This window comes from Podarcis vaucheri (assembly GCF_965113315.1).
Source record: "Podarcis vaucheri genome assembly, chromosome: 2".
NCBI lineage: Eukaryota > Metazoa > Chordata > Lepidosauria > Squamata > Lacertidae > Podarcis > Podarcis vaucheri.
Genome location: NC_138760.1, coordinates 46,327,856 through 46,354,720, shown reverse-complemented (window position 1 = coordinate 46,354,720; position 26,865 = coordinate 46,327,856). Strand labels below are relative to the sequence as shown.

The window sequence follows — 26,865 nt, the reverse complement described above, 5'->3', positions numbered from 1 at the left end:
TTCATAAATTCAATTGTAACCAGATAAACAGTATGCAAATTCTAATCCCTTTCTCTAGCTGTTTGCCCAGGTTGGAGGAACTCAGGCAGCTCCTCAGTGCCTTGTTTCCCCTGTTTGCAAAGTGTGGATGATTTGATCACTGGTGCACTTTCCAGACTGCATTTCTCTTCCAGCCCAGCAGGCTCAGCAGAGATGGTAAATGAGATGGAAAGGTGCTGTATATGCTGTCAGTGTTGTGATTACTGATAGATTTAAACCTGGATTACACTGAGCCAGGGATTTGTGGTTTTACTTCAAAGTTTGTTCTGGGCTTGACTTGGTGTTGAGAAGAGAGGAGGAATGGAATCCTGTAAATGTGACCATTCAAAGTTTTTTTTTTATTTGCCGAGAGATTGCTTCCTATTAATATTTGGCTTCCCAAACTATGAGGGGCTAGAGTTGCCCAAGGAATTGTGATCCCTTGAACACAGGTGGCAGCAAGGCAGCTATTTTTCTTTCTTCAAGGTTTGTGTTCTCTCTTAAAGTCATAGGCGCCGACTCCATGGGGCCTGAGGGGGCTCGAGCCCCTCAAAAATTTTTTTGGGGGGGCTCAGCCCCCCCAATAATCTCGGGCGCCCTTCCAGCAGAGCGCCGCCGCCGTCCCCCGCCTCCTCCCCACCTGCTCCCTCGCCAGCCAGCCAGCCAGCCGCGCGCCCTAGTCTGAGAGCCCCGGCCGTCCCCCGCGAGATTAGGGAATCCCCGGGGGCGGGGGCTCCTGCCTCGCTGCTTCGTTTCAGCCCCCGCGAGAACAGGGGAATCCCGACTGGCCACACCTCCCAGCCAGCCAATCGGCTGGCTGGAGGGCGTGGCTTGCCCTATTTAGGGCCGGAGCCACTTTATTTGCATATTCATGAGCTTATTTATTATTCATGAGCTTTCCCGGGGCCCCCCCCCAATATTTTTTATAAGTCCGCGTCCCTGCTTAAAGTATCTGCTATATGGCTGCAGTTTCTCTTCATATTTCCTTGGTTCTTCAGCTTTTGCTGGGAAGTGTTAAACATAATGTTAAACCACCATTAATTAAATCATTATGTGCAAACCAATTTAACTATGTGGTCTGTTGGCAGTAAAAAAAGCCAGCAATCTGAAGTCATTGATTTGTTGTTGGCTTTTGAATCTTGAATTCTTTTAACTATGGCTTCTGCTAGAAGCTCTGGAGCCAAGTGAGGATTCCCAGGTAAGAGCCTCCCTCTATTGTGTGGGCAGGTAATCCCTCCCCTACCTGGCCTGGTCTCCTTGGCAACGCTTCCCCCAGGTGGGATTGGACAACTGACTGAGGTAGGTGGAGACCTCCAGGTATCCCACCTGAGGGAAGGCAAAGCCAAGCCTATGCTGTTGGAGCCGTTCCAGATCTAGGGGCTGTGCGTGTCCATGCAGGGCGCCCCCCGTTTTAAGCGTGGAGCGGTCATTGTTGTTGGCTTTTGAATCTTGGATTCTTTTAACTATGGCTTCGTATTACAGAGAATTCTGTTGAACTCATGTTCTGCTTATGAGCATCTAGCTGGCCACTGTGAGAGCAGCATGCTGGACTAGACGGGCCTTTGGCCTCACCCAGCAGGGCTTTTCTTATGTGTGAACCTAGCACCCTTCCTTAACCATGGTTTCTTTGACCACCACACTCCAGATGCTCACTAAACTACAAAGGCATGAGGCAATAGCAGCTGTAAAATGAAGCAAACTTTGGAGAAATGAGCACGGATTGTTTGTTCGTCTGTGGGAATGCTTGTGGTTTATTAAACAAACAATGGCTTAGAGTTATGTGCAAACCAGACGAATGTGTATATGCTGCTCACAAATACACAGTAGGGTCCTAACTCCCATGTTGCAGCTGGTGCTGGAGATTGGACACTTACTTGTCGACGTAGGTTTTTTTTTAAGATTAGTCCAATACATTTCCTCTTTTAGAGAATTCAAAAGAAGTGGAGGCTCATTTTATGCTCTTATGTCAACTTTTACACAAAAAGGGTCCCCACTGTAAATTTCAATAAAGTATGATAAACAATGAAAACAACAATCAATATTGAAAACAGTCAGTTCCTTCACGGAAGAAGGCAAAGCAGTAAGAAAACACAACAAATGTCCATAGTTGAACAGAGAAGCTGGTTTCAACTAGCCCAGTGTGCCAGCAGAAGCCAGTGCAGGGACTTCCTCTAGCATAGAGGGAGTTTCCCCTCTCTTCCCCACCATACCCCATCTGCATCTCTCCCCAAATCTGCTCTGTGGAGGGTCAGGAGAACTCCCAGCAGAGAGTGCAGAAAGAGGGGAGCGGGGAATGCTTGCACTGGTGGAATGACTATATTAATGTGACGTTGAATTCCACCCAAAGTCTGTAACTCTGATTCTTCAAGCCCACCCAGGGATGGCTGTGATTGTGGGCAGGATTCCTGCATTGCAGGGGTTGGACTAGATGACTCCAACTTTACAGTTCTAAGCTTCTTCATGCCCCCACCTTACCTAATATGGTTGAGCTTTCATCTTGTGCCCTGCAGCTTCTGTCTGATAAGGAAGAAGCAGTATTTGTCCCCAGTAACATTCTGCATTCATGTAGAGTACCTTGAGAGAGATGCCATAGCTAGGCTTCCATAGCTGTTTGCTGTTAGTGTGGTGGGGTATGTGAAGCCTGATGCTGCACATGTGATACCACTGATGCCACACTTAGCTCTTGGCCTAAACTTTTTCTCCTTTAAACCCCGACTCCAGAAAAAGCAATGTCGTAACTTCTGCAAAGTAAAGCAAATACTTTGGTTTGTATCCCATTTTTTACCAGGAAAAGTCCAGACGTGAGCTCGTCCTAATTTAACTACAGTCTTTATCCATTAGTCAGAATGTCACCACCTTCACTCAGTTGATTGACTTAATTGAATTCCTGAGTGCCTTTTCATTTTCATACATTGTTGCTTCACTGAGCTGGGTTCATGTACTAAATTAAATAACAATGAGCTGCTCAACCAGAGCAATGCACTGATCAAAAGCTTGGCAGAGATTTCCTTATTGCATGTTAAATAATTGGATTACATGTTAAACACTTGGGGTGGAGGGTAAGGAGTTTTTTTTACGCAAACAAGCCAAGGCAGAACTGTTGTGTACCATGTGCTATGTGCTTAAAAAAACCCCACCACCAATTACCTTCAAGGTAACCTTGGGTTCATTGCCAACCAAATTAGAATTCCTTGATGTGTAGAAATTAGTCAGATTAAATTCATTTGCACATATGTGCATGTGCTTATTTTGAATAATTTATTCTGCTTCTGCCAACTACTGGGCAGGATAGCGAGCCATGCTTTGGAAACTGATCTGAGCCTCTGAAACTTCACATATATGCTAATAGGGTCTGAACTGCCAATGAGTGACTCAGAAAGAGACCTTGGGTGGATGGGGATCATTCAAATACTTAATGGAGGCCGGGGGAAGCAGCTCAGTGAAAACGCTGAACCCAGTGTATAGCAGCTGTGGAAAAAGACAAATTCCACGCTAGGGATCCTTAACAAATGGATGGAAAATAAAGCTGCAATTAGCACAACACATATCTGTAGAGAAGCAACACTTGTGCTCAGCTCTAGTCACCACATCTCAAAAAGGTGCATAAAATTATGTATATTGCAGACAAAGTGGATAGGAAACTGGAAAAACTTCTTCCTCTTTCATAACACTAGAACCTGGGGTCATCAAGTGAAATCGAATGTTGGAAGATTCAGAACAGAGAAAAGGAAGTACAGGCAACCCACAGCTTTGCTTGGGTGGTGAATGAATGAATGAGTGAGTAAATAAATAAATAAATAAATGGAGGGCAGAGAAAACCCAATCTTTGTTTGTTTATTTATTTCCACCTTCCTACAGCTGTGATTGTGGGCTGACCCAGCTTTGGGAAGGCAGTGTGAGGGCTCTGGCAGCATCCCAGAGCCCTTGCAATAACTTCCAAAAGCTGGGTATGCAAGGCACTGGCCTTTGAGAAGGCAGCAGGAGGGCTGTAGGAACCTGCCAAAGTCCTTGCACCAGCTTCGCAAAGCCAGGTAAGCAGCTCTACCACTTTGTGGCAGGGGGAAGGGCAGTTCTAGGGATTCCTAGCTTTATGCATTTTTGCATTTATATGTCGACCCCCAGATATGAACCTTCACATAAGATGTGAGTTACGTGTACTTCAAGAAGCACATAGCAAAACTACAATAAGTTGTAATGATGACCACCAGCTTGGATTGCTTTAAAATGAATTTAGACCTATTTGTTGAGGATAAGCCTATAAATAGATAACAACCATGATGCTTTACCTATTTACTGCCGCTAAATACCAGTTGCTGGGAATCACATTTGTCTAAACCCCTTTTAGAGTCATCTAAGCTGATGGCCATCATTTATATTGACTTCCATATTTCAAGTGTAAGGAAGTTATTTCCTCCCACCTCAGCTCCCAATTAAGCTTCGTTGAATGACCCCGGGTTCCAGTATTATCTCCACACCAAGCCTAATTTCATACTCCTCTGTAATATCTCTACTTACTTGCATTTTTCTCTCTACAAAAAGAGCCCCAAATGCTGTAGCCTTATCTCATAGTGGAGTTGATTCAGACCCCCGATTGCTTTGGTTGCCCTTTTTCTGCACCTTTTCCAGCTCTGCAATATACTTTTCTGAGATGCCAGCAAGAACCAATCTGTCTGCCACGGCTGACTGCACAGCGTCTTCAGCAAGGCCTTCCAGTCAGATATTGGAAGCCTCAAAAGTTACGCTTTGATGTTACCCTGCCGATTTGCAGAATGGGTTCCTTCCACCTCTGTGACACACCTTGGGAAGATAGTCCTGGAAAAAGTGTCTGTAAAATGGGGAAGAGAACCTCCTGGTACTTTTACCTCTGCTGATTGGTGTGGGAGAGAATCTGTGGTGAACTAAATTGCTGGTTTGTACGGTACTATTTCCAGGAGTTACCATAGCAACGCCTACGTCTTTATGATCCATGTTTTACCTTGTAAGATGTACAAGCTTAAAGATGTTTGGGAGTCTTCTTTTTTTTTAAAGGAAAATTCAAACACCTACACATATTGTTGGTGTGTGTGTGTGTGTGTGTGTGTGTGTGTATGTGTGTGTGTGTTTGTGTGTGCGTGTGTGTGTGTTGTTATCCATCCTTGGACTCTTTCCCAGTCTGTTACATATGCACCCTCGTTCCTTTGATTGCTATATACAATCTGTCTCCCTGACAGGAGCATGCACACATATGCTCACACTCCTACTCACACCCATAGCGCTGCACAAATGGCAGTTTCAGTTTTTGAAAGGTGTGTGTATATGCACATTTTGTCGCAATTTTCAAAACTCAAAGTCCAGAACAGGTGATGAAAATACCTTTATTGAAAAAGCACAAGGTACTTCTGATGAATCATAACATAAACATGGCATCCAGAAGGAGCGCCCTGCATAAAAAAATGGCAAGGAACTCCTGTGGGTTGCTTCATTACCAAGCCCACCTTTCCATTGCATGCAGCACATTTCAAGCCTTAGATGGATTAGGAAATCCACTGTGCATTCGGAAATAAGATGAAGGGAGGGAGCATAGGCTACTGCCTTCAGCCTGAAAAACCCTCTTTTCTGAGAACATATCTGAGATTTTAATCCTTCCTCATCTAATAAAAGAAAACAGCTTTGCAGAATTAAATACCCCCTCAGTTTTGTTGACACTACCCCACCTGCGCTGCAGGGCCTTGAGATAACCCTAGGTCTGGGGCACTGCAAAGGATGCAGAATGTTGGTTAGGCTGCCAACAGCTGCTGCTGCTGCTGTCTCTTGCAGGAGCAATTGGGGAGGACCTTCATGGGGGAAAGTACACCTGCCCACCGCTACACCCCAAGGAGCTGTTGGGAGAACTACTCTTCCTCCTGGAGAAGTTTAGTGATATGGTCTTCTTGCCCGGTTTCTCTGGCTACGAATAATTTTGAGAGGCCATTTGCACACAGCTTTCTGTTTATCAGCTACGGACAGGAAAATAACTTTTGGTGCTTGTGGATCACCACCTTGTCTTTACTGACACAACACTGTGTTGGGGGATAAGACAGAAAGTAAGAAAGTACATATTACAAAGCATTTCTCTTAAAGAAAATAGAATGCTGAAACAACATGATCCCATGCAACTTTACTCCAAAGTGCTGTAAGTCCCACTATCTTCAGCAGAGTTTACTCCCAGGGAAGTGTGTACAGGATTCTAGGCTTATGGGCAAGTTACTAAGACAAAAGTTGGTGAGACTTTTATCATCGGAAGATCTAAATAAAAGGGGCACCCAGCTAGAACAGTTTAATTTTAGGTGGTTTTATTACAAGAGCTTGGTAAAGTCCTTTGCAGCATCATAGGTCTTGTAGCCATTCAGGTTTAGGCCATTCTTCTTCTACCAATCAGAACAAGGAAGTTCAGGAAGCTGAATTCTGCAAATTGATGGGCTTGATGCCATTACTGGTGTAAATGTAAAAGTGGCTGTAGTGGGGTTTTGAGATGTCTGTGCATGTATTGCATTTTGAGCAGCGACAAGCTGCAAGAGTAGTCTTGCTATCCAGACAGTATTAATCAGCCACATCTCATCAAGGTAACTGAATAAAAATAAATAAATTAGCACCTAAATGCAATGGGAAGAAAAAGCAACAGCTGTTGCCATATCCTTACAGCAAAAGGTGCAGTCCTGAGACTGCTTATTTACATAACAGCCAAAAGGTTCAATCTCCTAAAGAATCCATCTTCATCATGCTCTGTGGGGAGTGCCTGTTCTGTTCTATCAAATTTTATCCATAGAAATTGGGGGTCTTTTTACACTATCCTGCTTGTACCTGAATCTCTCATGTCTGTCTGAGTTACTGCATGGAGAGCAGTATCAGGTGCCTGCATTTCAGGGCTCTGTGGGAGCTGTTTTGAAGCTTCGGTTGAAGTGAAGAAGACCTTGCAGTGCTGTCAAATTTCACAGCAGTCTTCCATTTGCTTCATGAATGTTTTCTGTGCTATTCTTCCTGCTCCAGTTGTCTTTAATTGATCCAGTGCACCCAATCCTGGGTTCATGCCCAGGATTCAGTCATGTGAACTGGCTGTGTATCCAAGCAGCGCACATGGCGAAGTACTTAGTAAAACTCTGCTCCTATATGCACTGATTTGTGTGTGCAGCATAGACCCACGTTTTTACTGAGCCACTGCTGAATATATTTGTGCAGCATCGGATGCTTCCGTGGTGGCATAGCAACATTTGGAGTTTGCATAGGAAAAAATGGTATCCAGGCCTACAAGGAACAAACTGGTGTTGTATTATGCACACACACACACAGAGAGAGAAAGAGAGAGAGAGCACGTGCGCTACTCTACCCATGTGTCAGTGTAATCCCAAGATGGTGAATCAGTAATATGGCTGCTAACCTCTGGAAGGATCTGGGATCACCCTAACTAATTTTGGAGTGCTTGTACCTCTTTTGCTAGATAAGAGCCAGGAATGGTGTCTTTTTCTGTCCCTGTCCAGCTTTCCATTATCATGTTGCTATTTATTTCATTTGCTCTGTGGATACATGTGTTGCACATTCATGCATACTGAGCAGGGGGAGAGGCGGAGAAGTGTTATGTGTGTGTGTGGCCACATATGCATTCCTGCACAGTTGCATTATTTTTATTTATTCTGTCTCCCTGGTGCAATACAATGACAATGTTGCAATACAATGACAATATTAAAGTACCAAGAATAAAACAATTAAAACACAGAAAGTGCACAACATTACAATTCACTTGAAAACAACAGATTAACCTCTTATTTATCTTTATGCAAAAACTTAGATCCCAGTTCTCCCTCTCCAATATGGAGTCTTCCAAAGCAGCTTACATAAGTGAGGCAGTCAATAATCACTGCCTTTAAATATTAGAACCAGAAATTTAGCAAGTGGATCTCCTGATAGATGTGCTGCATTGTACATTGGACTGTTTCCCAGCTATCATCTAGAGTTTCTACCCCTTCCATCCCAATTCTCTACTCTATCCAGTTGTTGTTGTTTTGTTTTTTGTTTTTAAAAATCAAACTTTTAAGTATACAGTATCTGCGGAATGGCAGATATGCCAGCTTGATAATTTATAACAGCAGGTTCCCTATCCTCCTACACGCCCCCACCTTTCTCTTTGCTTTTATGTCTTCATTCATCAATATGGCCTTTGATGAAATCTTTAACAAGAGAGTGACCATCAACTGGCAGTGGGAGGCACAACTAGCCTGAAATTAACCAGTTTTTTTTTATAAAAAAAATAAAGGCACCTACACTGTTGTTGAGCACAATGTGAAATGTGATTTTCTGGGAACTGGCTCAGATTTCAAGGGTGAGTTATTTGATTGGAAATTATCAAGCAGTTTCATTTCAGTTATATATACAGGAACTTTGTTTTGTCTGGAAGAAATAGCGTCACTTCACCAGCAGTACATTATTCTAACAAATGGAATAACATCATCCCTAAGAAAACAAACACACTGAGCTGTTTCCTTAATTGCTAGTTATTTGTTCTGATTATTTTGCATTTCAAAGTGTATAAAATCCACATCCTTTTATGTGCAGCTAATGTCTGTGGAAGTGAATTACAGTGTTGACGGTTATTAGGGAAGGTATTTCCTTGTGAAGCAGGGGGGGGGGGAATGGAGCACATTTCACCTCCTGGAAGGGCTCTGTGTGATGTCTGTTCAAACCAGCTGCAGTAATAACCCCCTCTTCTCCTGCTAGAACATCCACCTGGTGGCCAAGTGGCTGAGTTCCTTGGAGAAGAAGCTAGAGCAGCACAGTGAAGGCAGTCACCCTGCATTTCGTGTCTTCATTAGTGCAGAGCCTGCAGCTTCACCTGAAGGCCACATCATACCACAGGGCATCCTTGAGAACTCCATCAAAATCACCAACGAGCCCCCAACAGGAATGCATGCCAACCTCCACAAGGCTCTGGACAACTTCAACCAGGTATTGGCCCACCATTTCAGGGAGAATCTCCGTGTTCTGCCACAACAGCCAGGAAGGAGATCAGCCTAGCAATTAGCCAATGCACCCAGTGTGGCCTGCATGGTTGTGCACTGGACTGGGAATGGCTTTACAGAGACTCACTGAGACTCAACCGCTGTGTTGTTCTGCTGTGTGTGTCCTTGAGCGTTGCTAATTGGAGCCGGTGTCTGTGTGAACTGGGAAAATTGCTAGTGTACTTTCGCAGTCTCCTTAAAGCTTTTCCTGTACATACTTAGGCATTTTCTTGCATCCCTTAAAATGGTCACTTTGTGCTCGTCACACCATTACTGTGATGCTTTCCCATTGGCAGGGAGACCAGCAAGAACCCTCTGTGCAAGGCTGCTATGCCTTGATTGGCCATCCTGAGAAGGAGGACATGGGAGGGAGTGGGTCCCCTTGCCCATAGGTGTAAGCCAGCACTACCTAGGATGCATGATCTGGGACTTCACTCCCTTGGTGGAAAGATGTGTGTTGCTGAACTCTGATGATGGGCCTTGCCATTCCATTGCAGTATTCTCCTGGGTAAGAGCTGGAAGCTCTGGGCAGGCGCAGTTGGGTGAGGACCAATGCTGGAACTCTGGCTTATTTTGTTTTCATTTACTTTCATTCATAATCCCAAACTCAGGAGAGAGGAAGGGGTGGAACTTTCAAGATTTCCTCATTCCCATCCTGCCTCTGCAAATCAGATAGTAATTAATGTTCTCGAAATGGCTGGATTCTTACAAAATATATCTTATCCTCCAAATCCTGCTGTACGTGGGAGCAGTGGCTTCACACCTCATTTGGCTGCTATGAGCTGCTGTTAGAACTAATGCAAGGAGCAGAGTCTCACAAAGAGCTTATTATTGTATCAGTTTTATATAAAGACTGTGGTTTGGTATTGCATCAGCATCATGTTGCTGTTTTGGGTTTGCAGCTAGAGAGACATGTGCAGTCAAGTAAGGACAGGGTGCATTTGTCTTAGAGCTGCCTTTCCCTCCCTTTTGCATCCTGACGCTTGGAAAATGTGGGGAAAGAAGTCGATTCCTGCTTCTCTCACTTAGTTACACATTTAAACCTATGTGTCAAGAGGCCATGGATGCCGGCTGCCCACCTGCTCTCTATTGTCCTGCAATTTGTCATAATGAGCCCAGGTGCACCGGCCATAACTCCAAGCTGCGGGCGTATTCTTTCTCTTTAATTCATGGGGTTAGTTTGAAGATGGCAGTATTGTTGGGCTGAAGGTCAAATACAGAGGAGCCCTTTCTGTTGTTGGATGATTGATTCCATTGAAAGCGTGGTGACCAGATGTAGTAAACAGTAAAAGAATATGCCCTCTGCAGTCATCCAGACTGCAGCACACTATAAGGCAAAGTACAGAAATGGCTAAGATCTGCCACATCTGAAATGCTTATAACAGGAAAAGATGGGACAAGTGGGATTGTGCTTGCTTATTCTACATAAGTTCTGGAAGCAAGCTTAAATATTTATTTATGTTTGGGATATTTTTAGTTGTGGTTCTCATCAGATGTAAAGCACTTTGAAAAAATTAAAATGTTATTTACTTGGCCTGATAATAATACCGTATTGGCCCGAATATAAGCCACACCCAAATAGAAGCCGCACCTTTAAAATTCAGGGGTTGGGGGGGTGGGGTGGAGAAAAAAAGACAATACCTGAATGTAAGCCGTTCCCTGAAAATTCCACAGGCACTCACACCCATTCCGTTTTACCATATGTCTGTTTCAGCAGTGATATCATAAAAGCCAGTTTTTGTAAGGTCGCGAATTTAAGCCGCGCTTTAACTTTTCACGGTCAGAATTTGGTAAAAAAGTGAGGCTTATATTCAGGCCAATACCGTATCCCTCTCAAAGTAGAAAAAATTAATTGGATTACAAATAGGCTATGTCCTAAAAAAATAGAATCCATTAAAATGGATTAATGAAGAGGTATAATTCTGGTAAGTCTAGGAAGTCAACTCTGACCCTCTTATAACCTCTCACACAAATAAATCTAACATAATTGGGGGGGGGGCGGTACTTGGATAACCCAAGTCCAATGCTCCAGTGTGTATTTGTGTTTGGTAAATCTGCAGTTCATGAGACCCTTGCTGAGGACCTAGCGTGGTGCTTACCAAGAAAACACCTATTTCTCTCCCCCCCCCCCCCGCTTTTGCCTTGCAGGACACCCTGGAGATGTGTGCCCGTGAGAATGAATTTAAGAGCATCCTTTTTTCCCTCTGCTACTTTCATGCTGTGGTAGCTGAAAGACGCAAGTTTGGGCCGCAGGGCTGGAATCGTTCATACCCCTTTAACACTGGGGACTTGACCATTTCAGTCAACGTTCTGTACAATTACTTGGAGGCTAGTTCAAAGGTGAGCGGTGTCATATCTTTCATACATTAAATCATGAAACCTGTTCTTGGGTCTTTAATAGATTTATCAGTGGCTTTTTTGGTTTTTGGGGACTAATCTACTACTGTAGCTCCAAGCAAAGGGCACATCTTTCACTTTACAATCCCCATTCCAATGAACTTTTGTTTCTGGCCTGTGTGTGTCTCCACCATGGCATTTCTGAGAAAATATTTGGAAGTGTTTGGCTGCCAAGATAAATGTGTTCAGTCTAGGGAACCGGGAAAATCCTTGTTTTAAGTAGCAATCCTCCCACCCTTTCTCCCTTTCCCTCACCATACATATACACATATACACACAGTCTGTTCTGCAGTCTGGGCTTCTCTGAGCGACTCTCTTGTGTACAGCATGGAGCGGTTTTAACTGCTGTGTTACATTAAATTTGTTAGGAAAAATGTAACTAGTGACATGAAAGCATTTCCTGAGACTTAAGGTTTAAAAGGGTGCATGGTGACTGCGCTCCTAGGAAGCAGCACCTCCTGCAACCTGTAGCCTGTGATTAGTCGAAATGGTTGCATGCTGCCTCTGGGATGGTGCTTTTAATTACCAGGTGCTGGGGAACAACAGCAGTTGCCTTCCTGTGGGAAACAGGACTAGGTTGGCCTTTGGTCTGATCTGGTGCCTATTGTTGTTTAGGTTCCCTATGACGATTTGCGATACCTCTTTGGAGAGATCATGTATGGAGGACACATCACAGATGACTGGGACAGACGTCTCTGCAAGACCTACTTGGAAGAGTTCATCAAGCCTGAAATGTTGGAGGGAGAATTCTTGCTGGCCCCAGGATTTCCCCTCCCAGGGAACATGGATTACAACAGCTATCACCAGGTATCCCTGCTGAACACTATTTATTTATTTATTTTTCTGGTGGGTGGTTCTTTTTCAGCCAGTTGTTCACAATCTCCCCCAAAGAGCCCGCTCTAATGATAAAGGTGACAGTGCACCTTGCACTCTTTCAGTTCATGCATTAATAGAAATTATTATTTTGCCGACCACAGCAGACCTGATGGAAAGCTGCACCTGTTTGCTCGAAAGCATTTCTGAGGCTGCAATCCTAACCCTGTGCACACTTACTTGGGAATCAGTCCTGCCGAACTTAGTGGAGCTTATTTCAGAGGGAACTAGTAGAGGATAGCACCGTGACACACTTTGACAGTGCTGTTCATTATATTATTAATACTTTTGTTTATATAGTGCTTCCTTCAGTATGCTCAGGGACACTTTTTATCTTAAGGTTTTATGAGAAAACCTCTGGATCTTCAAGGGCTGTTTAAGCTTCTGTTGGGCAGGGAGGGGGAGGTGCTAGCAACAGGATATGAAGAGCAAGTCTTGTTTTATTTTAGAAGAAAATAAGTGAACTTGTGAGCACTTGTTGACAGTGGTGCTCCCAAGCTTGAGGTAGCTCAGGGCAAGATGTGCACAAGAAGTTCCTCTGACTGCTCTGCCATCCTGTTTTCTCTTCTCCATGTGCTGCCCTGGTTGCTCATTTCCCCACCTACCCTTCCGCACCCACCCTGGAATAGAAGAAAGAGATGCCCTTTTCTTCCTTTCTCCCCCTCAAAACGAAGGAAAGAAAAAAGCAACCCATTCCAGCTGTGACACTTAATGCCTAGTCAGTCCTTTTCCACCTATCACTTAACAGGGGATATGAAGGGGTCAGTTTGCTCTCTAGCACATTCAAATACATCCCTGTGTAAAAAGTTGTTTTTTTCAAAAAGAAGCAAAAGTTGTTGCAGTGACAGGTGCATTTTGAGGCTCTTGTTTTCTGCCCCAAAGTTCAGGGCTAACAGTGCCACTGTTCATTATCCATTTCCTAAAGATAAAAGTAAAGGGACCCGTGACCATTAGGTCCAGTCGTGACTGACTCTGGGGTTGCAGCACTCATCTCGCTTTATTGGCTGAGGGAGCCGGCATACAGCTTCCGGGTCATGTGGCCAGCATGATTAAGCCGCTTCTGACAAACCAGAGCAGCACACGGAAACGCCGTTTACCTTCCCACTGGAGCGGTACCTATTTATCTACTTGCACTTTGATGTTCTTTCGAACTGCTAGGTTGGCAGGAGCTGGGACTGAGCAATGGGAGCTCACCCCATTGCGGGGATTCAAACCGCCGACCTTCTGATCAGCAAGTCCTAGGCTCTGTGGTTTAACCCACAGCGCCACCCGCGTCCCATCCATTTCTTAGCTATAAGCTAAAACTGTTGCATCCAAAGGGCACACCAAACCAAGTTAAGAATTAGCTTCTTATTGGAAATTTGTAGCAAGGTTTGGGTATAACAGCTGCAAAACTTGGTTGGTCTGAGGCTGGTCTGATTTTTAATGCAGCGTACCTGCAGCTCTAATGTTGGCTTCCTAATGTCCCACTAGCACTACAAATGAATCAGAGGCATGTGTCATGTTAGTAGTATTGTGTGAGATGCCTGAAACCCTGCTGATAATCCTGATGTGATTTTGCTGCCCAGTATATAGACAGTACGTTGCCTCCTGAGTCTCCGTACCTTTATGGCCTCCACCCCAATGCAGAAATTGGATTCTTGACCCAAACCTCAGAAAAGCTCTTCCGCACTGTTTTGGAGCTGCAGCCCCGGGACACCAGCCTTGGAGAAGGTTCAGGGGCCACCCGGGAAGAAAAGGTGAGTCAACAGCAGATAGACAGTGCTTGATTTAGTTTCAGCCTGAATCCTGTTCAGTTTATGGGCAGTTCATACACCCCAGTTAGCTTTTGCTAGGCAGTAGGAACTGCCGTTATTGATTCCAAGGGAGGTCCTGGAACTGTACAGTTCCAGTACAATATCCACAGTGTTGTGGGCACTGTAGAAATAAATGGCTTATGACCTCTGCTGTCATTCAGAATTAATAATGGTGAACATACACCATGGTTCTCATACAGAGGGACCAATACAATCCATTACATGCCTAGATTTGACTTCCTCCTAGAGATTTAAGAGGGAGACCATCCAGACAGACTAGTTTGTAGTCGCAGTGTGCAACCCAGGAGGATGTCTTGGAAAAATCAGGCAGCTGCCATACAGATTGCAGAACTCTCTTTGGGTGATATGGATTCACATCCCCACTTGGCCATGAAGCTGACAAGGTGATCTTGGGCCAGTCACTGCCTTTCAGCCTCACCTTCAGCCTCACAGGGTTTTTGTGTGAAAAAGAGAGCAAATTTATGATATCTGGGTTTGAGGACTGAAGAAAATATTGGTTTATAGAAAGTGGAATTGTTGGGTGTTGTTTTGGTGTGGATGTTCTTTTCTATATATAGCGGACAGACAAAGAATCAGAAGTTTTTTTTCAATTTTTTTTTTACTACTTTCATTCCCCCTTTTTTTCTTTCATTTTTCCCTTCCTCCCCCCTTTTTGGTTTGAGTTTTTATTTAGATTAGTTTATTAGATATTTGATATTAACCTTTGTATATTTTCTTTCAAACTTTAATAAAATTTATTGGGGGGGAACCTACATAACAGGGTTGTTGTGGGGATTAAATGAGGAGGAAGGGGGAAACCACCTGTTCCACCTTGAGCCCCATGGAGGAAAAGGTGGGATTTAAATACTACTAAGAATAATAATAATAATAATAATAATAATAATAATAATAATAGATGATGGGTATACAAGAGCTGGAATATCCTAGATTAAGATCCACAAGGGAGATTTGGAGCGTGCAGTTGACTACTCTTTTTTCCAATAAACTCTGATGCCTTCTTTACATAGTTTAAATCTGTAGCAGACTTCTTAGTAACAATAAAAACAAAAATACCTATTTCCTCATGTTCTCTTAAGGGAAACATTTACTTCATTAAAACTCCAGTACGTGCCTATAAGGTACAGGAAGGTCAATATTAAAAAGTTGGTTTATTAACACTTTTTTTTCTGGCTGCAATTCATGGACAGTTGAAGATCAGCCCCATTATTTCCTCCTCTTTACACTCAGAGGCTAAGATTAAAATGGTTAATCCCAATCTTGGGTTAATTAATTTTTGCATTTGTTGCTGCCAAGGCTGATCATCGTCTTGGCTTTCAAGTTCCTGTACACGTGGCTTCTTTTTCTAGGACCATGGCCAGAACCAGACACATGGTCTGGGCTTTTTGGTTAACTACTCAAGCGAATGCCTCACTCCGAGTGAAATAAGATCAAGTGTGCTGACATATTAAAAGGAAGAATGTGAATTGGCTGGCAGATTCCCTGCAATCCAGGCTTCATTTTTGTGCCTGTGATTTTATGGGTTATTGCAGGTAGGATGCACACTTAACGTCATGGAGCAGAGAGACCTGAACCCATGGAAACAATTTCACCCTTGGGGCGGTACAGCCCCACCCTCCACAATAAATGCCAGTGGTCTTTGTAATGGTTCTAGGGGTTGCTTGTGTGTAAATCAACGCCACCCCTGGCTGGTTGCCTGAATGAACCCTTTCTGTCTGGACAGCCACGTGCCCGTGACTGTCTCAATTGCTGGCAGAATCCGTTAGTGGGCGTTTCTTGAATTTATTCCAGCAAAGAAGCTCTTTGACGCTTAGTCTCTGCCTAGCCTCCTTGCGCAGAAGCCTTCTGCGCAGGGAGGGTGTGGGCATCGGAGGACCCGTGCTCTCCCCACTGGTTCCTGGAAAAGAGTCTGGGAGCCACCTCGCCGATTCCCCCATCTGCCCCCCTTCTCCACTGGTGTTACGCTGATTTCCTTCCCCAGAAGATGTGCTGCTTCTCTCCCTCCTGGGACGCTCTCCGGAATCCCTCTGGAGCCCTCCCTCTCCCTCTGGCTCCGATGGCAGTTCCCTGACAGTCTTGTTGCAATTACCTTTTTCTTCCCTTGGAATTTCTCTGCGGTTTCACCAGGAGAAGGGCCTCCAAATTTGAAATTCATTTTAAGTAAAATGTGGCAACAGTTAGGGGTGTGCTCAGCCTTCCTAAGAAATTTTCCCAGGCTTAGAGAAACTCTTTTGGCTTCCCTCTAAATGATTTTGCCTTTTATGGCTGAAGGAAGAACCCCAACTGTTACTTCATATTTTGCTTAAATGCTGGTGATAATTCTATTCGCCAGCTTACAGCAAAGGGAATCCTTGGAGTGTGCCAACTTACCTGCTGACCAAGATCTTTCTGATGTTAAGTTCTCCTCTTTTACTGCCCAGGAATCTTAACCCTCCTCCAGTTGTGGATGGAAATCTACCAGGGAAAATGTCTGCAGAGCAAGTTACTTTTAATTTTGGTGCAGAAAGGAAACTACTATCCCTTCTGGTATACATGGACACCCTCTGAATCTGGCAGGAGTAAAGCTTCTGATAGAATTGCTGGTTTGTGGCCAATAGATCAGATTGATTGGCAGGTGACAGAGAAGACAAGGGAATACAATATAATGCTTTGAAGAAAGGACCGAAGGTCATTCTATACATTTTAAATGATTTAGTGGCTTAAATGTATTAATATCCGCCGTCTCATGAGATGATGTTCCAAACTCTGGTGACCATGCTGCTGAGCTGAGCTGCAGGGAGACCTTGGGAGCTGACAGACTTTTCTTGTCTTGTTTACAATGTGCTGAGATAGTTCACCTTAAAATTCCATTTAAAATAATCTCCTGCATTTGTCAATAATACATGAATAAAATTGCTCATAAACGGTGCAATACAGTATGCTCCACTGTTTGATTTTTACTTTTATAGCTTCATCCATCTCACTGAACCAGCCCAACCTCAGAATGAGGCACACGGGAAAATGGGAAGAAGGGGGGGGGGAGAAAGAAAGAAAAGGAGAGGAGAAGAGTGAGTTCCTGCATAATATGTGGCCATTTCTAAATCATCTCTGTAAAAAGAGCCACTTTGAATGCTTGTAGGTATTTAGAATGTAATAGCCCATTTGGATGGCTTGATTTAGAGGAGCCTGGTTCATGTCGGCTCAGCTTTATCTTCAGCAGGTGCAGGTTAACTTTCACAAGGCAGCAATGAATAGTTGATTATCTTCCCTGACTTCTGCAAGCAGTGGAGGCTGGTCCAGTAGGGAGAATGTGACACTGCCTCACCAACTTCTGCCCTGAGCCATCCCCCACTGTCCTGCCTTCTTAATTACAGTGGTACCTCTGGATGTGAATGGGATCTGTTCCAGAGCCCCATTTGCATCCTGAGTAGAGTGTAACCAGCGTCTGCGCGTGCGCTGGTCATGATTCGCCACTACTGTGCATGCGTGTGATGTCATTTTGAGCATCTGCACATGCACGAGCGGCGAAACCCAGAAGTAACACACTCCGTTACTTCCAGGTTGCCACGGAGCGTAACCTGAAAACGCTCAATCTGAAGCACATTTAACCTGAGGTATGACTGTACATCAGTCCAGAGCATAGGACTGCCCGTCACCTTCTTCTTCCTTAGTCTCCGTGTTGCCCTTACAGAACTCAGCAAGGAGGAAGGAGGAGACAAAATTTGAATTTGTTGTCTCTGGCTGCCAGTGACTCTGGGTCAACCGCTGTTGGTCCACCTGCCTTTCACCTTACCTGTCCCAATGGGCCCCAGCTACCACTTTCTGCAATAAAATTTCAGTAACCCTCCTTTTGGTATGCAGGTGAAGGCGCTGCTGGATGATATCCTGGAGAAGCTAACTGATGAGTTTAACATTCCTGAGCTGATGGCCAAGGTGGAAGAGAGGACCCCATACATTGTTGTTGCATTCCAGGAATGTGAGCGTATGAACCTCCTTACTAGTGAAATCAGGAGGTCGCTGCGAGAACTTGACCTGGGGCTCAAGGTAGAGGCTCTTTGTTGTGTAACATTGAGTGTGAAAATGGGCGAGTGACCCAGTTATATGTTGCAGCCCTCCAGTCTGGGATGAGTGTCCTGTGTAACTAAATTTTACGTCCTGAAAGGGAACTTGGTATACAAGGATGCATAAACCGCAAAAAGTAGGCAAATAAGTTGTAACATCAGTGGGTGATATCAGATGCTGGTCATACATAAGTTAGTACTTAAGTCCATTAATTTCAATAGGTCTACTCTGAGGTATGACTTAGTTGGGTACCACCCACTATTGTTAAAAAGATACCAAATGATAAGGTACTGCCAGTGGAACTAAATGATGGACAAGCTCAGAATATAAAACGTAACATGTAATAGAAACAATATAAACTCCAAGAAGTTAGCAGCTAGTAATTTGGCTGCTGATTTCCAGGGGGTAATATGTGAAATTAATCTCTCTTGTTTTTTGGCCCTCAGTGTTGTAATGATAGTTGAATTCCCCTGTGACTCTCTGTAAACTTAAATACATTTTAATGTACTTTATTATTATAATTCATTTTGGGATACCTGCGGATGTGCCAAGCAATATATAAATATTAGGAACTCACACACAGGGCCCTATTGTCTCCCTTCGCTTCCTCCGTAGGCTGATGCGTAGCTTATACTTCAGCCCTGCTGTCTCCTTGGCTCTCTTTTCTTCAGCTCTGTGAACTTGAATGCTGCTGGCTGCCATCTTCCATACTGCATCTCACACCCTTTTGATAGCAAGGAGGGTTTCAATAGCAGTTTGCACAAGAGTAGGGGCCCATGGGGGCCGCTTCACAACTCCACTGTTTGTTCATTCATTTGTTTATCACACCCTTTGACTCTTAGGTAGGTGTGCAAAGTAAGATGGAAATTGGGCACACCTTGGTTTCGTCTGTCCCTGTTTTTCACTCCCCAAATCACTCCCCACTTTTGCCTCATTTAGCTACTTTGTCTCTTGACCACCCTCCTGCCCGGCACTCCTCTTTACCTTATAGCATATATTATCTCCTGAGCACCCTGAAGTGCCTTCAGAGCCCCACTTTGCCATGGTCCCCTGTCTCCAACCCTCTACCACCTGCCCTCCCTTCAGGTTCCTCTTCCATTCTGCCCTCTCCTTCCTTCCTGCCTTCTTTCTTATATGCTTCTTGCCCCTTACCTTAAAATTATATGTACATACCAGGATCAGCAAGGGAAGAAATAATGTTAAAACATTTCTAGTAGTTTAACACACCTTTTTATTTTCTTTAAAAAGAAAAAAAAAGATTTAATAAGAGAGATATGAATACTTTTCTAGATTTTACTCTTCAAAAACGCTGGTCGTCCTGTCTCTACCAACGTTGTTTGCAGGTTGAACATGACAGTTTCTGATCTCCTGAAAACCATTTTAAACAAGACATCAGGACAGATAAACATGTTGCTTTGACATATTTGCTGCATTTCTGCCTGAGACCAATGCCTTTCCCCCTCTCTCATACATTTTTAAAAGGGTGAATTAACCATGACCAGTGATATGGAGAACTTACAGAATGCCATCTTCTTAGACACAGTACCTGAATCATGGACCAAGAGGGCTTATCCTTCCATGGCTGGTTTAGGCAGCTGGTTTGCTGACCTTCTCAACCGCATCAAGGAGCTGGAGACCTGGACTGGGGACTTCCTGCTACCATCTGTGGTGTGGTTGGCAGGATTCTTCAACCCACAGTCTTTCCTGACAGCCATCATGCAGTCCATGGCCAGAAAGAACGAGTGGCCTCTAGACAAAATGACCCTGCAGTGTGATGTGACCAAGAGGAACCGTGAGGAGTTCAGCAGCCCCCCACGGGAAGGTGCATATGTTCATGGCTTATTTATGGAAGGTGCGCGCTGGGATATGCAGGTAAATATGAGTATTGGGATTTTGTTGCTACACTAAGGGAATGGACCGTTTTAACAATCATGTACGATATCATATAAAAATAACTTTAATTAAAATGTGTGGAATATTTTCTATTGAAGCCTGAAATCTGAAGTAGGGGCTGGTCAATATTTCTAGTGGTGGGAGGAGGAGGAGGAGAAGGAGGAAAGTGGTGGGATGGGTGGGTAGTTGAGAATGGATTTTAGTGCCTGCCTGGCTGAGCAGAACTTTGGTGGATTTTGATTTTCATGCTCCTATTTGTGTGTTTGCTGAGGGAGAACCTTTTGTCAACCAGCCGGCGTGATGTAGAGGATAGAGGGTTGGACTTGGACCTAGGAGACCTGGGTTGAAATCCTTGCTTGGCCATGAAGTTCACTGGGTGACCTTGGGCCAGTCACTGCCTCTCAGCTGAACCTGCCTCACAGAGTTGTTGTGGGGATTAAAAGAGGAGGGGGAGAACCACATACATGCCATCTTGAGCTCCTTAGGTAAAAAAGGTGGGATTATAAATGTAATGAATACAGTGGTACCTCGGGTTAAGAACTTAATTCGTTCTGGAGGTCTGTTCTTAACCTGAGGTACCACTTTAGCTAATGGGGCCTCCCGCTGCCGCTGTGCGATTTCTGTTCTCATCCTGAAGCAAAGTTCTTACTATTTCTGGGTTAGCGAAGTCTGTAACCTGAAGCGTCTGTAACCTGAGGTACCACTGTAAATAAGTATAAATAAACAAATGGCATGGATGTTGAAACCGTTCTCTGATTTTGCAGCCAGCATAAGATTAGACAGAACTGTGCAAAAGTCAGTGAAAGCTGGGTATTAAGGCTCTAGGGACCTAAATTGGGAGGAGGCAGTTAAAATGGCCTGCTAAAAAATGGAGGTGCTTTAAGACGCCAACAACCATGCAATTCAAAGGATGGCTTTGGCTCCAATTGATACATTCTCACTATTTTTATCCCCCCCCACTCCACCCCATTTTTGCCTGCCTGTTCTAAATTCTTTGAAAACCAGGGACTTTGAAGCAAAATAAGCAAAATTAGTTTGCATAATTTGCTGATATCAGAATTTGCATTTCTGTGGTGCATGATTTGTGCTACAACTTGTGCAGAATCGGGATTCCTCTCCCACCCACCTTTTTTGTTTCCCCCCCCTGCACAGAGCATACACAGTCTTATTTTTAAAGACCCTGCCAAAAGGAGCAGCTGGTGCTGTCAGCCTTGGAGCTAAAAGGTTTATTGGCTCATGTCCCATAACTTATGCATCCAAATCAATGGCTTTCTTTGATTCCCTAGACTTAGCTGTTTGAAAGCACCAGAGGTCAGAGCCTTATCACTGGTATGTTTACAGACCCTCCTTGAGCCCTTGCAGGGTATGAGCTGAGGCTGAGGGGCCAGGGAAGCTGTGGGGCTTTCAAGGAAGCATCAGCATATGGGGTGTGGGTGTGTAAACTGGACCTGGAGTGATTTGCACTGGTTGTGGCTGTCATCTACCTCTGTTTTTCTATCGAAAGGTTAAAACATCAGGAGGAACCCACCTGGTGGTGGATCCTTTGTTCTGCTCTATTATGAACAGGAGGTAACCATAAACCGATAGACTTTGTAGAATACGAGAAGTCAGGCCAAAGACCAGTCTCCCTCAGGATGGCTTCTTCAGACTGTCTTGCTTGTTGTTAGCTGTGTGTGTGGTGTTTATCCTTTTCTTGGTGATCTGGCAGAAATCTGGCAGATTTCTCTGCTTTTTTGTACGCTAAATCTGTTTTTAGTTCATTGCTCATTTTTTAAATGCTTTAAGTAGTTGTTTTTAACTGTTTTCATCAATAATGTTGCTGTTTTATTCTCTTTGTAAACAACTCTGTGGGTTTTGCCCCAATACATACATACATACATACATACATACACACACATATAGACTTTTTCCAAGAAGGCATAGTTGGTATCTGTTGAGTACACTGCTGATTCTCAGGCTAAATAAATAAAACAACAGAAGTGAAACCCTAACCTGGAGAGGATATACTGAGGTGTATTTTGTACAAGTTACTCATAGTATATGCTCAGCAGCAGCAGCACAGTGCTTTTCAGAATTCTTTATTTCTTCATTTTTTTTACAAAAAAGTAAAAAACACCTCATCATAGCAAACAGTGAAACTTAACAAACCTGTGTTGCAATGTGTGAAACATTCTAATCAAATGTAATCAAGCAGATCAGAAAATAAAAAATCACTTTCTCATATCTATACAACCCCCTCCCCCCACCCAGCAATCACAGAATGGCTAACTTGGGGTCATCAGCGCAGCAGTTATGGCAGCATGATATGGGGGCTTAACTGGAATTTCAAATAAGAGTTTCAATAGCTATTTCTTAATGCATTTTCTAGAAGTATTCCTTTCTCTGCTGCAAAACACTAAGCAGTAATAATGATATTCTGTCTCTGTGCCCGAACATGTCTTTTTAAATAGAGGTTGGAGGAGGGAGGAGGTTGGGGAAGGCAGGCAGGGACATTTCTGTGTTGAAATGGACCCATTGATTCTGCATTCAATAGCTCTGTTAGCTATGTGCGTATTCTTGTGGGGACAAATGTAGGTGACAGTGTAAAGAATTATTAACTCTGCTGTGCGCATTCACTCTTTCTGGGCTGCATATTCACTAGAAATTAATCCTTTGGTAAGAACCATGAAGCTCTGAAGTTCAGGGTAATCGCTTTAGGGAGCTATTCCAATTTAGAAAAGAAATTTCCCTGTAAGGTGATGGCTGCAGCTAAAGGCAGCCGTTCTCCATCTGCCCTGTTCAGAGATGAATCTCCCATATTTATTTATGTATGCATTCATATTATTATGTGGGTGGCTTACGTTTATGAACCAATCTATATCAGCCTCCCACTTAACAAAAGAAAACCAGACAGGTTTTACAAGGTCCTGAATTCCCTGCTAGTATTCATTTCACCAAAGGCAGATAAATTATATGAATGGAAAATTTAGCCCCTTACGGAAGAGAAGGTTGCATTCCAGGAGTGGGGAACTCTGTGGCCCTCCAGATGTTGCTGCACTGCAACTCCCATCAGCCCCTCCCAGCTTGGCCAGGGATGCTGGGAGCGGAGGCCAGCAGCATCTGGAGAGTCGCAGGTTCCCCATACCTGCCTTATTCCCAGGCTATGGGAGGGGACAGCTGGGAAGGATTCAGTGTGTGTCTTTGACAGCTTCATTTGGGACTCTTCCCCCTTTTCACTTTACGTTCTGCTGGTTTCTCAGAGAGCAAGATTTCTGAGGAAAGCAATTCAGGGAAAGCCCCAGACACCAGGGTGTCCATGTGCGCTACTTTACAGAGGACAGTCCTGTATTTTAAAGGCTGTCCTGTCCAAGCCCAGTTTAGAGGAGGGAGAGCTGTGCTTTTAAAGTTGCCTATCACCAGCTAGTATGTGGCTCACAGAGCAAGCAAGCACACAGGTCCACTCGTCAAATTCCCCCACCCCAATAGTGGGCAGGATTCATCTAAAGAATCCCATTAGCACAACAAGGGCTTTTGCTCCTCTTCTGTGCCCCCCTGCTTTGGTAGGGGCAGTTGGCAGAACCCATAAAACAGTATGCAGAGGGAAGGGAATAGGAATCGTTCCATCTGGCAAGCTGATATGCTTGCACATGCAGAATGTTTGTAATAGCGAGATGTTGAATGCCACCCAGTGTTTCTATTTAAATTATTATTATAATGTCTAAATTTAAAACTCTACATATAAATTATCATATGCACATCTCTTTTTTTGGTGATGCATTTCCTCTCTTTTTTAGCAATGTGTAGATGGCCATCCTACCGGACAGTGAGGGTTGTAGCAATGGCATTTTAATGGGAGAGATCTTCCTGGTGGTTAAGGCCACTTCAGGCTTTGCCAAAGGCATAAATAATACACACTGATGCTACTTGAGTCAAAGGGTTGAAGAGCCTAAACAGTCTTGCTACATACACTAGAAACCTGCCTGCCTAAAGCCTGTGTTCAGTGTATGTGTGCAACAAACATGGGTTTGCAAAAGTACGTATTGTGTGCTCTCGTAAGCTAAGTAAACATACAATCACAGGCATAGGCTTGCTGGCATGTGATGTGTGCTGTGGTTTTAAGAAGCAGACAGGAATGGGAGTAGGCAGGTTGAGTCAAGCTAATCCTCAGAGTTCTTCTAAAGATAACATTTATATGATGCCCCCTCACCACCAGCCCACCAAAAGAAGACATGTGCTCAACAAGTGAATGCAGCACTCTCAGAAGCCACATCCTTAGCATATGGTGGAACTACATATTATACATGTAATCCAGATGGCTGTTTCTTATAGGGAAAATCCCACCTCAGGAGGCAGAAGTGGTGTTTGCAAAGATAAGCCCAGAGGGGAGTTGGACATGGTTTTCTGCAATTATGATCCGAACAGTGACAAGTATGGGAGGGATTATGCACATCTCTGCCTCTCCCACTTACTTATTTCCCATTCCTAATCCCACCCCAAAGCTGCCTTTCTCTACCAAGTGTGGCCATGTTAGGACAGGTGTGTGTGTAATGTGCAGTTCTGTTCTTAAACACACACTTGTGCCCACTTCCAATGTGCATTGTCACTGCAGGGTTCTTTCAAAGTACATTGCACTTACATTTTTCAGGGCTTCTTTCCACACATATTTTATGATCAGTGCACAGAAAAGGCCATCCGTTGGCAAAAACCTAGCTGGTGATGTTTCTAAGGTCATGAACCCCTGTGTTTTCACAAGCCAGCATTTGACTGGTTCAAATCCTCACCCCTTGTTAAAACTCACTGGGTGGCACTGGGGCAGTCACAGCCTCTCAGCTCAACCCACCGTCCAAGGTTGCTGTGAGGATAAAATGGGGGGAAACTCCTCATATACTTCCCTAAGCTTCTAGGAGAAGGAACAGGATATATATGAGATATAATTTCTTAAGATGCATTGCATTCCTGTCCTATCATAATTTTATAGTTTTCTATTCTTCTTTGTTGCTTTACTGCTTTGCATTGCTGTTTAGATTTTTTTTCTTATTGCCTTGGTGTAAGTTTTAATGATCAGTTTTATAATCTCTTTTGTTGACCGCTTAGGAAGTCTTTTTTGATGAAAGGCAGCATTGAAATGCTTTAAATAGAATAAGCATAGCTGTGCCAGGTTTTCCCCAAGAATTATTTTGGTGCTGATTATCTCAGCAGAGAGAGAGAGAGTGTGTGTGTGCAGGTGTACATCTCCACCAATCTGTAAACCAAATTATATCCCTAAGCAGTGAAAATGGTTGTATCCAAGTCAAAGCTTCTTTTGATCAACAGGGAGATAAGCATGCAAATAAAAACATTAATTAATGCTGTGGAATGCTCTAAGAGAGATTGAAAACTTTGTCAATCTAAAAATAGATGGGGGCATATTTCATGGGAGGAATTCTTCCCTTTGTTTCTTTCATCCAGACAAGTGCCTGCTCAAAAAGATTTTTAAAAAAAACTAAATGTAACTGCAAGTTGAAATGTTGCAACACCAGTTCCCAGAAGTGTTGCTGTTGCAAGGATTATTTAATGTTTACTTGCTCCTTTGGAAATCTTAAGCTCTGCAGGCGCTATCTATTATCAGAATTACCTTAATATAAAAGTGTACATATTGTTTGTGTTGCAAAAGGATCAGGATTGCTTACCATTTGTATATGCCTCTTGGAATGCTAATGGTCTTCCTCAAGGTGAATAAACTGATCAGAAGATTGCATTTGATAGTAAGTTCTCATCACTATGCAGCACTAATGTGAGGATGTAAGGATAATGTGCAAAGTGCTTGTAGCTTTTCTGTGTTCTCTAAGGAAGGAGAGTCCCCTGGGATTCACCCTCCTGCTACCAAGGAGGCAAGTCCAGCTTGTTGACTGACACCTCCTTGAGTGGAGCTTAACTTCTCCTTCCCCACCCTAGAGAGCAGTGGCAGCACAACATCTTCAGTCCTGTTTCCTCCTTCCCTCCTTTCCAACAGGGTGCATGGGAAAACGATGCCAATGGGCAATCTGCTTGCAGTGACTTCACGGCCACATTTTTCTGCACAGTGGGGCTGTGTAATAGGATGGCTATTTATTTTATAACCTGACCATTCTTCCCACCCTCTTGAACCATGGCAGGGCAAGTGGCAAGGAGGATCAATCAGTTAAGCTCCAAGCAGAGGACTTCTAGTCTTCTCTGCAGTAGCCTTTTCTCTGAGAAGTTAAGGAGCAAACCATTGATAATGGGTTATAGCAGATTATAGGAATGGCTGGAGACAGAGAAATGTTGGCCTGGCATTAATGGTACAAGAAAGGTGTGGCTGGTCAAATAAGCTCACATTTTCCTTTGCTATCCTTCACAGACAGGGTTGATTGCTGATGCCCGACTAAAGGACCTGACTCCATCAATGCCGATTATTTTCATTAAAGCCATCCCTGTCGACAAGCAAGATGTCCGCAACATGTACCCATGTCCTGTGTACAAAACCCGCCAACGGGGTCCAACCTACGTCTGGACTTTTAACCTGAAGACTAAAGAGAAACCATCCAAGTGGGTTTTAGCAGGGGTGGCACTGCTCTTGCAGATTTAGACTCTTAATTCACATTCTCTTCTCCTAGCAGACAATCATCAGAAAAGTCACCGTTTCTTAGTTGGATGTTTTTTAATAGCATGAAGGAATACCCAATCCTGGTTCACATGTGAGTGCTCATCGTTCAAAGAGTGATATGTTGATATACATATGTATGTGTGAGTCATCTCAGTTCACAACTCAAGTTTAATCAATTTTTAAATTTGCCCTTCAAATTTACTGTGTGATTTATGTACAATAAAAATACAAGAACAAA

General features: G+C 43.8%; 1 protein-coding gene across 2 annotated transcripts in view; it reads left to right on the top strand.

The window, feature by feature from the left end:
* DNAH9 (dynein axonemal heavy chain 9) overlaps positions 1-26,865 on the top strand; it is a gene marked incomplete at its 5' end in the record, with an annotated part of 205,223 nt that extends 178,358 nt beyond the window's left edge. For both annotated transcript variants that reach the window (XM_082213793.1, XM_082213794.1), the window contains 7 exons: positions 8,746-8,973; positions 11,175-11,366; positions 12,039-12,230; positions 13,865-14,035; positions 17,951-18,133; positions 19,634-20,023; positions 26,382-26,865. In XM_082213793.1, the coding sequence (XP_082069919.1) occupies positions 8,746-8,973; positions 11,175-11,366; positions 12,039-12,230; positions 13,865-14,035; positions 17,951-18,133; positions 19,634-20,023; positions 26,382-26,609 (1,584 nt within the window). In that variant the 3' untranslated portion in view covers positions 26,610-26,865. The remainder of the gene's footprint in view (positions 1-8,745; positions 8,974-11,174; positions 11,367-12,038; positions 12,231-13,864; positions 14,036-17,950; positions 18,134-19,633; positions 20,024-26,381) is intronic.